Source organism: Sinohyriopsis cumingii, chromosome 12 (assembly GCF_028554795.1).
Source record: "Sinohyriopsis cumingii isolate HCF-2022 chromosome 12, ASM2855479v2, whole genome shotgun sequence".
In the NCBI taxonomy this organism is placed as follows: domain Eukaryota; kingdom Metazoa; phylum Mollusca; class Bivalvia; order Unionida; family Unionidae; genus Sinohyriopsis; species Sinohyriopsis cumingii.
In genome coordinates, this window is record NC_142972.1 from 6363485 (window position 1) to 6376873 (window position 13389).

General features: G+C 33.5%; 1 protein-coding gene across 2 annotated transcripts; it reads left to right on the top strand.

Moving 5' to 3' along the window:
- Positions 1–2686: 2686 nt before the first annotated feature.
- Positions 2687–9791, top strand: LOC149785953 (con-Ins Im1-like). 2 transcript variants are annotated; one of them, XM_089978127.1, is made up of 3 exons: positions 2687–2774; positions 6730–6970; positions 9223–9791. In XM_089978127.1, exons 2-3 carry the CDS (start codon positions 6742–6744, stop codon positions 9405–9407), a joined length of 414 nt encoding a protein of 137 aa, XP_089834253.1. In that variant the 5' UTR covers positions 2687–2774; positions 6730–6741; the 3' UTR covers positions 9408–9791. The 2 variants fall into 2 exon arrangements, with proteins under 2 accessions (XP_089834253.1, XP_089834254.1); XM_089978128.1 differs by lacking the exon at positions 2687–2774 and adding an exon at positions 5148–5243.
- The last annotated feature ends 3598 nt before the right edge of the window (positions 9792–13389 follow it).

Sequence of the window (13389 nt, forward strand, 5' to 3'; positions counted from 1 at the left end):
CCATAAAAGGTATATCACTAGTCCACATGTATAGAGTTCCAAATGAATTCCAGTGGAGTTCCAAATGAATTCCAGTGGAGTTCCAAATGAATTCCAGTGGAGTTCCAAATGAATTCCAATATTGAATGAACCTTTAGTCTAGAATATGCTAATATGCCAATAATCTGGAATATGGAGATGTGCGAAGTCTTGATATAACACAATAATATAATCCAAAAAGGTCCTTGAATGAATTTACAATAATTCCAAAATAATGATTTAGTTCAAGAAGTATTAATGAATACTTAAAAACTAAACACAAGAAAAAGACAGATTCCACATGAGATGTTAAGCTAGAAGTTAGTATTTTTTATGTAAACAACATTATTTAAAAAAAAAACTAAAACAAAATAATAGATAAAGGATGATTGTCAATTTCCTTTCTAAAACATTAAAAGTTGTCAACAAGATTAGGACTTTCCATGTGAAAAACTAAACTGAGATATAAATAAACATATTTATCTTCAATAATAATCTGAATATTTAATATATAATCACACACAAATATTAGCTATGTATTATGTTTTTCACAAGGTAAATGGAGGATATGTTGTGTTCCTACGTTAATAACGGATATATTTCATCGTGTGGTACGAAAAAAGTGATATTGTAACGAGTGGGAAAGTCAATAATTTAAAAATGTATCTTTTTTCTTTATCATGGAATGAATTATTTGCGATTTTTACGTAGGAGATAAATATTTGCTTTTTATTATATCCCAAATTTCTCCAGAATCCAAGTTTAGAACACGAAACTCACTCCTCTTCGGTACAACACGCTCACATCCACCCCCCTTTTCGTAGATTCTCATCACTTCGTTGGCTGATCATACATATGCATGACTTAAGAAGGCAGTGGGATTGGGTTGACCTAATCTGTCGCAGTAAATTACATTTTCGTCAATTTGTAGACTATTTCAACCTATCTGAACTCAATGCAACTCCGATTAAGCAATGCATTACAGCGAGTTTGTCTGTTTTGTCAAGGAAATAAGGTGAACTAACTTCAAAGAGACACGAGCTTCGTCTGGTCAAATTTATTTATCAAACATTAATTTCCATGCCTGAAATGTAAGGCAGTTTCTTATTCTATGTTCTAGCTATCAAAGAACTGTAACTTTGTAGGCACTCACAATCAAGCGTCAAAAGGCATGATGGGAAATCTAATATTTTCACAGGTGAAAATATTTGAAGATATTGTTACAAGCCAGGGGTCTTTGATTGACTGAGCTGTGTCAAACCCTGGCGCGATTCCTGCTAGAAGTCATAAGTTTACCCCGAATTTCCAAAGACTTCCATACAACTTCAGTTGTAAATTAGAAACCTTGACATAGTCCGTTCTATACATAAATTTTACTCTAATCAATGCAAGACCACAAATATAACAACTTGCCAAACATACATCAACCGAACATCTGCATGGTTTATCTTCATCAACTTTCCGTATCGTCAGCAGTTCACGCCGTAGAAACTATACAACTATCCGTTAACACAGGGAACTATTTTAACTAAGCCACCTTAGGTCAGTCAATTCATGATTTCAAGGCACATTTCGCCAGTACAAGTGCATCACATTTGCCAACATGGCAACATAAACGGTATCTGCCCAGTCCCTTCTTATTTATTCTGTTGTGTAATTTACCTATTTCCTACCGTAAATACTGCCACTGCAGTCACACCACCAATGTACACCACTAGCTTTTAATAGGGACTATGGTACGACGGAGACACTCGTTTGGTTTTGACCCGAATTCACTAAAAGTGAACCATGGCATCATGGAAACTCACTACCACTTCTCTCCGTAACGGTTGCTCCTAGTAATTGGCTACTTATTTCGGGCTAAGGAATATTTACATTGCACCGAATTCCAATAATCAGACAAGTAATCAAAACAGTCTAAGAATTCTTGAAAACGGGGCGCTATAACCAAATGCTCATACTCAAAATTTATTACAATATTTTTCTCATGTGAAAATATAAGGATGATATGATAGATATTTCGCCAATAAGTCTCTATATTTCACATTTTAGTATATAATGGATGTAATTAGTAGGTGAATCATTAACTTGATTTTGGACAAAGGTCACTTACAAATCACAGATATAAGCAAAACATAATATTGAGAAGAGCCATACAAATTAAATATACACAACACAAATCTGTTTTACTTGACAAGACTGAATTTGCCTATCGCTGTGGTGTTCCTGAAGAATATTTTGCAAGCTTTGCAAACTGTCATCCAATTGCCGGAGATCTATTGATCGATATAAGTATAGATATAGACAATTCATTTGACAATCAGCATCGCAGCCAACATTCAGTTCGGATATAACGGCTGTAGTGTGGCTTTTTTCAGGAGTGTTTAAGGATCGCCGGTGAGAAAGCAATGCCAAGAAGGAAAAATAACAATACCTTCCATAATATTGTCTCTGTATTGACGTTTGCGGCTGATATATGTGATATATTTTGATATATATATCTCACGCAAGACATATATTTTACGTATACCATTTCTACTTTTCATAAAACCGGAGATTATATGTATTACAAAGGTTTCTTTCCATTGATCATAGGATTGCTTTCCTAAAAGTTACAGGTGTTGAGATCCAATAATATATATTTTACAGTTTTGGGAAGGCGTAAGCACGACTATATATAAAGCAATTCATTCCAAAGTCCATAGGAAGCCCATTCCTCGAGTTCATGTGAGTGGAGAAAGTTTGAATGAAAACGGGTAAGTAAATTTACTCTTGTTTCAAAAGTTGCATTCATTTCAAAGTTATGATCCTGCATACGTTTTCACAGAATCAAATGTGTAAAGAATAAAGCAGTGTATCACGTTTGCCGTGAGTCATGGAATAATTCAATAATTTGAACAGAATAAATAAGTTTATATTAATCGACAAATTAAAAATTAATTTTCATTGCAAAATTGTTTTTTTTATTATCGGCGTTAATGTAAAGAACAGGAATTAAGCTGCGAAATGAAAGATGATATAAGAATCGAACCCATTAGGAAAAAAGGATTCAATCCCATATATTCACACATGACTGAAATAAAACAAAATAAAAAAAGAAAAACAAAAGAAAAAGAATAGCTTCAGAAATGTAGTCATTCTTCAAACTATTAAGAATTAATGCTAGTTTCTGTTTGTTTGTGGCTTTTTTTCTTTACTTCAGATATACTATCTGCAAATTATCCAAATCTAAAATTTAAACTTATGTTTAATAATAAAGGTCATTAAAATGTCCTACTCATGAAAAAAAATTTGTATTCTTTCATGAAGATCCCCGTTGTTTCATAAAATCAAGAAAATTGTTCATTGTTGGGGTATGAAAAACACCGTACTTGCGCGTGGCTTCACTGACAACCATTCACGTAATCAATTAGTGGTCACTAATATTCAACAGCGTGTCGTACCAATTATCGCTTTCATTCGAATACGAATTGTGATGTCTGTTTGATCTTTGATGAGAGATTTTACATGACGTCACGAAAGATGCTCTGAAAATGCTAACATTTAAACCACTGACAAAAAAAAAAAATTCATACGAAAGTCAGGAATGAATCTCTCTTTGCAATTACTGAAGAAAATTAAAAGTTTTGTTGTCGTTGGTATATTGGTGACATTTCTACCTCGACGACTTCAATAATCTGTATATCTTCAGGTCTGTGTTTAGCGGCACTAAGTCAACTTAGGAGATAATTCTCATTTAAACTCTCGACTTCAGTGACTTCAATTTGTATATGCCTTTTTTGATGGCAATATACTCAACTTAGAATAATTTTCATTTAAACTCTCGACTCCATTAATCGGTCTATCTGTTGGCTTGTTTGCAATACAGTAAGTTAGGATAGTTTTTATTTAAACTATCGACTTCAGTGATGTGTATGTATGCCCGCCTTTGCTTGGTGGAACTATATTCAAATAAGGACAATTTTCATTTAAAGCATCGACTTCAGTGATTTGTATGCATGAGTGCCTTTGCTTGGTGGAAATAAACTCAAGTTTGTTCAGTATCATTTAAACTATCGACGTCAGTGATTTGTATGCATGCGTGTCTTTGCATGGTGGAAATAAACTCAGGTTTGTTCAATATCATTTAAGCTATCGACGTCAGTGATTTGTATGCATGCGTGTCTTTGCATGGTGGAAATAAACCCAGGTTTGTTCAATATCTTTTAAACTATCGACGTCAGTGATTTGTATGCATGCGTGCCTTTGCTTGGTGGAAATAAACTCAAGTTTGTTCAATATCATTTAAACTATCGACGTCAGTGATTTGTATGTATGCATGTCTTTGCTTGGTGGAAATAAACTCAAGTTTGTTCAATATCATTTAAACTATCGACGTCAGTGATTTGTATGTATGCGTGTCTTTGCATGGTGACACTAAACTTAAGAAAGGAACATTTTCATTTAAACTGTTATCCTTTTAACTTCTATTATAACTGGTTATGATGTGAAATCATTCAACTTTTGCCAGGATATTTATACGTCAGTTAATGTAACATTTTCTCTGAATGAATGTTTTGACAGTCAGCGATTACATCCCGTTCTTGGTCAAATAGCATAGGAATTCAAAAGAAGCATTAATAATTTATTAATGTAATGATGCATCAACATCACAACATATATTAATGACGTTTCTTACTTCCTACCAAAATACCTGAAAATTAAACCTGTTTTGAAGCATTGTTGTCGCTCCTATGCCAACATGTTATTGGAATCAGATGGTACATTATAAACTAGTATTAATCGACTTATAAGATCTTTAAATAGTAGGAGATTTTTTATTAAAATGGATGTTTATCTACAGTTTTACAATAAACACGGATGTTTCCTTGAATTGCGAACATACAGTTATCTTTGAGAGATATTGAAGTAAAACGACTCTTCTGCAAATTTCTAACAATGTATTTTTTAATATAAATTTATTGTTGTTTTTCTTTTTCTGCGTTTGTCGTGTATAAACCGGCAGTTGCCGGATTACACAGCACATAGATCGTTATGTAAGCTTTCTTTGAGTCAGCAAATGAGAGTTTATAATACCATAATCTTTCGCAAATGCAAATTTTAAAAATTAATTTCTTTTTTTTTTGTCAGCGTCTGAATGCTTGTTAAGAGCTTCTGGTACATAACTATTTCTAGAACAGGGGACTATCCCTCAACAGCACAATAGCTTGATCAACATCAAAAAGGTAATTCCATCAGTATTAAGCAATCCATGGTTTGAATATTCCACAACATGGTCTTAATATTTTATTTAAATTGGCATATGTATTCTGAATAGAAGCTTGATATTCAAAGCAAAGGAAACGTTGTTTTCTTGGACATAACAATGACTCTTGGATTTTGGTGCTTTCACGAACGAGTTCAACGTCATTTGGCTGATTCATTATTGTGCAGATTTGTGCGTATTTTTTTAATATCATTTAAACATATTTTAGTGTTCATTAACAAGTTAGTCCACCTGTAGCGGCTTCTTACAAATGAAATATTAAGAATATCGGTAAATATGTATATTGATTGGGTCCAAAAGTATTAGAAAGTAAGACATCAACCCGAGCAGTTACGATGGATGAGGGGTCGGATCTATTTCTATTAGGGTCGGCGTCTTGCATTGTATTACTATGGGTCCAAGTGTTATAATGTTAGTCTTTGGACGCCCTCTCCCAATCCCTAAATTCCTATGTCTATTTTACCTACTGCATAGTTTTACTTTTATTTGTAACAAGCTGCATGAAAAAGGTTGTAGTCCGTGTTCTTCTTGATAAATTTTGAGTTTCCCAGCTCTGAGATATGGGTCTACATAAGAGATCTTACTCTTTTAGAGATTTAACTCGTTTTGGTTTCTGGTCAACCTTCCTTTGAGAGATGTAAATCGTTCTAGTTTGTGGTCATCCTGCTTTTCCAACTGGCAAGTGACTGAAGTTTAGTTCGTTCATTCGGAATGCTGGATTATAAAGTTTGTGAGATATCGTCCACTTCAGAAGGCACCTCAGATAGTGTTGGGTCATTGCGTTCAGCGTCTCGATTTATGAAATTTATTTGATCTGGAAAATTTAGTAAACATTTTCAAACTTTAGCAACTTTGAACACAACAGTTTGATGTTGAATACCAATGACACAATAGACCTTAACCATGCGTACATTTTTCCCGGTTTCGAATTTATTTTTATAATACACAAAATTACACAGATTTGCTAATTGATTCTGTCAAAGTCAGTTTATTCAATTTTCGGGAAAAAATGTTCCATCAAAATATGTATTTCGTTGTGAAGGCAAGCAGTGTGTATGCCTTCTGTTTCAGTGTTTACATTGTTTACTTTGCTCGATACTATAGAAGTTGGTATAAAGCAGTTCTCAGTACAGTTTAACAGAAATAAACGGAGCTCTGTCTAATCACATGGTTACGTTCTGACCAATGGAATTCTTCGCTAAAGTTGCTAAAATCTGCAATTGCAGTTATGACCTGATTAACTACATACTGTTGATCAATTTACTTCGTACTGACACTATATTAATGACACAAACAACTCGTCAATTATGAATTGCGGACTGCAAAGATCTTTTTCTCGCTTCTGCAGTTAAACAGCTGCTTTTCTCTTCCATTTTAATTCACAGATTATCTCTGACTCTAATGTGATTGTCTTATAAAAACCAGATTTTGTTCTATATTTTCAGAACACCGGAAAAATGGCAAAGGAAGGTCGCCTGTTATTGCAGCACTTCGGCGCTACCTGTCTTCTGTTAGTTCCCGTTTTCTGCGGACTAGAGCGAACCTGCACACCGTTTGTAAAGGAGAAAGGGCCTCACCCCCACGGGGCATGTGGCTCGCAACTCACCAATCTTGTGCACACAATCTGTGAAATGTTCTCTGGTTTCAAGAAACGTTCTTATGACACGGATACAACAGGAATCCAGGGTAAAGAAACATGTTCTTTAGTACTTTACCACCACTTTCATCGTTGATAGGAAAACTTCCTTCTCCATTTTTCTCCTTATTCTCTTTGTTATACCCTTCTGGTCCTCTGGGTAAAACTGTAATACGAATTCTAAACGTACTAAACCCCAATGGTTAAAGGTTACGATCAGTATTCTGCCATCATCGCCATCAACTCCCTTCTCCTCTTCACACCTCCTCTGTTAGTAATACTTGTTCTCTTTCTTCTCAGACGATAATCCACTAGTGGATATATTTTTGTATGCCATCTCCATTGAGCTACAATCAGCTTATAACTTCTAAGTCAGCGAGCAGAACCAAAAGACACTGATAGAGCATTAGAAGTTTTTTTTGGAACTGAGTAGCTGAAATATTCTGTCCTAAAACAACAGTACATAATTGTTAGCTTTATGCAGGGGCTAAATAAGAGATCAATGAACATGAGGAATTAAAACCGTTTAAATGAACCAGTTTATTTATCCCATTGATTATTTATCGTCCTTTTTACCTTTTACACGCAAATATTCGTACTGGAAGTATCAAAATGCATGGCGTACATTTAAAGTCTGTATAGCGTACATTTAAGGTATTTATAGCGTACATTTAAAGTATTTATAGCGTACATTTAAAGTCTTCATAGCATACATTTAAAGTCTTCATAGAATACATTTAAAGTCTTTATAGGGTACATTTCAAGTCTGTATAGCGTACATTTAAAGTCTTCATAGAATACATTTAAAGTCTTTATAGGGTACATTTAAAGTCTTTAAAGGATACATTTAAAGTCTTCATATAATACATTTAAAGTCTTTATAGCGTACATTTACAGTTTTTATAGGGCACATTTAAAGTCTTTATAGGGTACATTTAAAGTATTCATAGAATACATTTAAAGTATTTATAGGGTACATTTCAAGTATGTATAGCGTACATTTAAAGTCTTCATAGAATACATTTAAAGTCTTCATAGGGTACATTTAAAGTCTTTATATGGTACATTTAAAGTCTTCATAGGGTACATTTAAGGTATTTATAGCGTACATTTAAAGTCTGTATAGGATACATTTAAAGTCTTTATAGCGTACATTTAAAGTCATTATAGGGTACATTTAAAGTCTGTATAGCGTACATTTAAAGTCTTTATAGGGTACATTTAAAGTCTTTATAGGGTACATTTAAAGTCTTTATAGGGTACATTTAAAGTATTTATAGAATACATTTAAAGTATTTATAGCGTACATTTCAAGTCTTTATAGAATACATTTAAAGTCTTTATAGGGTACATTTAAAGTATTTATAGGGTACATTTAAAGTATTTATAGAATACATTTAAAGTATTTATAGCGTACATTTCAAGTCTTTATAGCGTACATTTAAAGTATTTATAGCGTACATTTAAAGTCTGTATAGCGTACATTTAAAGTCTTTACAGGGTACATTTAAAGTCTTTATAGGGTACATTTAAAGTCTTTATAGGGTACATTTAAAGTATTTATAGGGTACATTTCAAGTCTTTATAGCATATATTTAAAGTCTGTATAGGATATAAATGAAGTCTTTATAGACTATATTAAAAGTCTTGATAGCGTCCATTTAAAGTCTTTTTAGCGATTATTTAGAGTCTTTATAGCGTTTATTTAGAGTCTTTATAGGGTTTATTTAGAGTCTTTTTAGCGTACATTTAACGTCCTTACAGCACAGATTTAAAGTCTTAAAGCGTACATTTCAAGTCTTTATAGCATACATTTAAATTCTTTATAGCGTATATTTAAAGTCTTTATAGCATACATTTAAAGTCTTTATAGCGTATATTTAAAGTCTTTATAGCATATATTTGAAGTCTTTCTAGCGTACATTTAAAGTCTTTATAGCGTATATTTAAAGTCTTTATAGCGTATATTTAAAGTCTTTATAGCGTATATTTAAAGTCTTTATAGCGTACATTTAAAGTCTTTCTAGCGTACATTTAAAGTCTTTATAGCGTATATTTAAAGTCTTTATAGCATGTATTTAAACTCTTTATAGCAAATGTCATGTTTTAGCAGGGAGGGTCCAATAGTGTTTTAAATTTTATTTTCGCATTCACATTATTATGATGCTATTGGCAAATATCTCATCAGGTATATGCATATCGTTGCTATTTTTTGTCATGCGTATGTCTGTACCGTTATATCTTCTGCTTTACATAGAATCAACATTTAAATAACGTCTAAACATGAAACATTTCATTCCAGAGCTGAGATTTCCAGTTTTGCTACCCGAAGAACGATCTGTAGACAAGAAGTCCGCTTTAGACTTTTTAGCTAAAAGGACAGCATACGAAGAAAGGGGTATTGTGTGTGAATGCTGTTACCACCGGTGTAGTATCATGGAGTTAGCTCAATACTGCATGCCGGGCGGAGGATTCTTGATACGCTAACTGGACAAAAATCCCCATTTTATCTCTCCACGACTTTCTGCCAATCCTCTAGTGTTACGACCACACAGACACAAATAACTCATTGACTGGTTACAAATCTACGCAAGGTAGAAGTGGAAACGTGCCTTCTGTTGCCAACAACCATTTGCCAAAGGGATTCGAGGGAAAGAGCACACTACCGACACTTACATCCTTGGAGTGCACGTCGAAAGATTTCGCCATTAACTTATCTTTCTTGTCTAGTTCAACCTTTACTAAAGTTTTGGCGATAATGGGACTTTAGCTCTACTTAGAACATTATTAAAATCGGGGAACTGCTTTGCAATCAATTAAATTTATAAAAATATGCTTTCAAAATAAAAGAATGATTTCTATTCACTAGAACGATGTGTTTAGTATGTTCAATAGCATTCAGCTTGAAATGGTATTTGGATGGTGACGTTTGTCATCATTCCAATGGTAAATTAAAGTTTTGACACTGACATTTGTGTGTGAAAGATTGTAAATTTGTCTAAAGATGCCAAATTTCCTATCCCCTTTCTAAATATAAAGAAAATTTAGCAAATTTGTTATTTACATTATTCTCGCCAAACCCCTCTTTTTCGGAAACTAACACTGCACTCGTATCCTTGTGTTCAATATTTGTATTTTGTTTTCGAAAAAAATAACGAGAAAGCAATATCTGTTTTATTTCTGTACGATGTTTATCATTACAAAAGATGTTTTAATAACTCATCGACAAGAAAGTATAGTTTAAATGCATACAGGTGAAAAAATTCTCAATGTCCAGCAAACAACTTATATATCTGTAAACATTGGCTTTTGATAAAATAAGTAAATTCATTTTACTCACACCATTTTTCTGCTTGTTTTCTCTGTATGTAAAACGATTATGAAAGATTATGTCACGTGGATTCACTTCACTTGAAAGGTTGAGATTTTCGTTTAATTAAATCAAAACGGTAGCTTTCAATAAAATAGGTACACAAGTCAAACCGTTATTAGTAAAACACGGTTATATTAAACAAAATTAAATAGTATCACTAACTTTGCAAATTAAATCTCTCATTGTAAAATGTCGAAGGTAACGAGCTTAGATTCACAGTCACAAACCCAGAATTGCAATTAGCCATATGGGGCACCCTAGGGCATTCCAGAATTAACATTGCTCCGTAGGTTACACCAAGGTTGTGTATGGTGGGAGTGAAGGGGGGTGGCGACCAGAGCTCAAGGGAATTTATCACTAAAGGTACAATGTCTCATTGTTAGAAGTAACTGACCTCATATGGGGTTACATTATTAGCTGTTGTTGACCTTGATACTTGAAAATGTCTGAAGTTATATGTTAACATTACACGATATGTTTGCATTGGGGTCTGTCCGGGGTTATACGGGAAACGTAATATTAAAATGAACATGAGATTTCACGTGTGTCCCTGGAATTTGTTTCCACATTATACAGTAGGTTTATGCGGAAACGTAATATGAACTAGTTAAGTACAATCCCAAATGTAGAGATTTACTATCTATCACCTAGTTTTCTACTTTCTAATACCACACATATAGCATCCAGTAATCCACATTTACCATCAACCACGCCGTGTATGGTGGCCAATACTTAGATATTTCATATTTGACACCTCACCAACACCTCACATACACTAGCCAACACTTAGCTAACTAAAATCCATCACCGAGTCATATACTATCCAACACACACATATTTTGTCAAACACGCACAATTAAGTTATTTCTCAAGAATAAAACGCGAAATCTTTCAAAGAACTTACATTATTTTGAATTAAATCACAAATACTTCTAAAAGTTCTATCACAAGTGCAAATGTATGAAGTTCCAAATAAAATCCACTGGTAGTGTAGTACAAGTATAATCCGGTATTGAATGTGTTGATGTGCATGTAGTCTCGAATGTGTTAATTTGCTAGTGGCATGGTTTGTGATGATGTGCTAACAGTCTTTTTTATGTATCACAATAATATAGTAAAATATGTCCTTGTCTGAATTCAATATATATATATATATATATATATATATATATATATATATATATATATATATATATATATATATATATATATATATATATATATATATATATATATATATATATATATATATATAATTAACGATTATGTCCAAGAATATTATTGAGCGTTTTGCAATTCCAGTGAATAATAATTTGAATAAATAAATCCATTCAAACGAAAAACAGAACACAGCAATAAGTCTGATTATGCTTCAGTATGTTGCTTCAAGAATGAGTAATTTATCAAGTAAATAACATTTTTTTAAAAAGCTAAGACAATAATTGAGCCCGGATGTAAGTCAGCCTCCTCAATAAAACATTCAAAGTTGTCAACAGGTTTAGGAATTTCCAAGCTGAAATCTGATGTCCAAACAACATATTTTACCTTCATTCACAATAATCACAATATTTGATTCACAATGATAAAGAACTATCAACCCTGTATTATGCATTTTGCAACAAAAATGTCACTGGTCAGGAAGATCATGAACTGGACACTGTCCAGTACAAAATACAGATATGCATAACATAAATCATTAAGAAACGCCAACAAATAATAAAAATTAAATATACATAACACCTCACCTCAGAAAAGAAATGCATACACTAAAGCTTTCCCCCTTACATACGGTGAAATCTTATGAATGACACAAAATATACATGAAGCAATATAATACTTCTGCCTAAACACGTGTATCTGCAATCAGATTATCATTTTTTGTGGACCGTTCTGGTGGCCTAAGGGTTTTGAGCGTCCGCCTTGGATGCGGAATGTCGCGGGTTTGAACCCCGGCCGAATCATGCCAACGACTTATAAAAATGGTACTAGCAGCTGCCTCGCTAGGCTCTCAGCATTAAGATGTTCGTGTCAGGATTGATCGACCTGGCGTCAGGAGAATGTGACTGGGTGGGACATTGTGCGACATGTCTGTGGCATGATGCCCCATTGCTAGTCATCACTATAAACTACCCCAATGCAGACATCGTAGCGATATGACTGACAACAAATATTACAGCTACGTTAAAAGTACAAATCACACACACACAAACAAACGCAGGCACAGACACACTGTTAATGTGACTGATGTCAATATTGTATTCCTGCCACATCAAACTTCACATTATTAAACTTTGATGTTTGTTTTTCAACTTGCCATTGAATGTAAAGGACACGTGACCAGTGAATACAATAATGGGAGAAGCAGCTGAAGTAATGTATGCTTCAATGAGTTGCAAAGCCAATATTAAAACGAAACATTTGTCTTTTCATTGTGGAATAATTTCTCTGGTGTTTTAATAAAAATAGCACACTGAATGATTTACACCATTTTTGTCTTTTTGAATCAAAATTCTACCAACCCTAGCATCACTTGTATCAACATATATTTTAAATGATTGACTGAAACATTGAGCTGAAAGAACTGGCGCACTCTTAAGTATGGCCTTTAACTTATCAAACGCCTTCTGACATTTTATGGCCAACGAAACTTACTTTTGTTACTCGACAACTTGCAATTTTGGAAAAATTGGAGCAAAATTTCCGATAATATCAAGCCACATCCAAACATCGCATCGTTTGCTTTTATTGATAGGCACACGGTTTTCAGAGATAGCCATAACTTCTGTAAGTTTAAGCTGTTCATGTCCAACAATATGATCTACGAATGTAACACAAGCATAGCAAACTGACGTTTACTTAAATTATTTGTCAAATTTGCATCATTGAGTCTATGATCGATTCTTGGCATTGGAAATAAAGCTGCTTTAGTCACATTCTTTATTTTTCTATAATCGGTGCACATCAGGAAGGTATTAGCTGGTTTTCGCAGAAGAATACATGGTGAACTCCAGTTAACTGTACTTAGTTCTATGAAATCATTCTCCAGCAAATACTGATTTTTTCCCAAACACGTCCATGTTTTAGAGGGTTCATCAG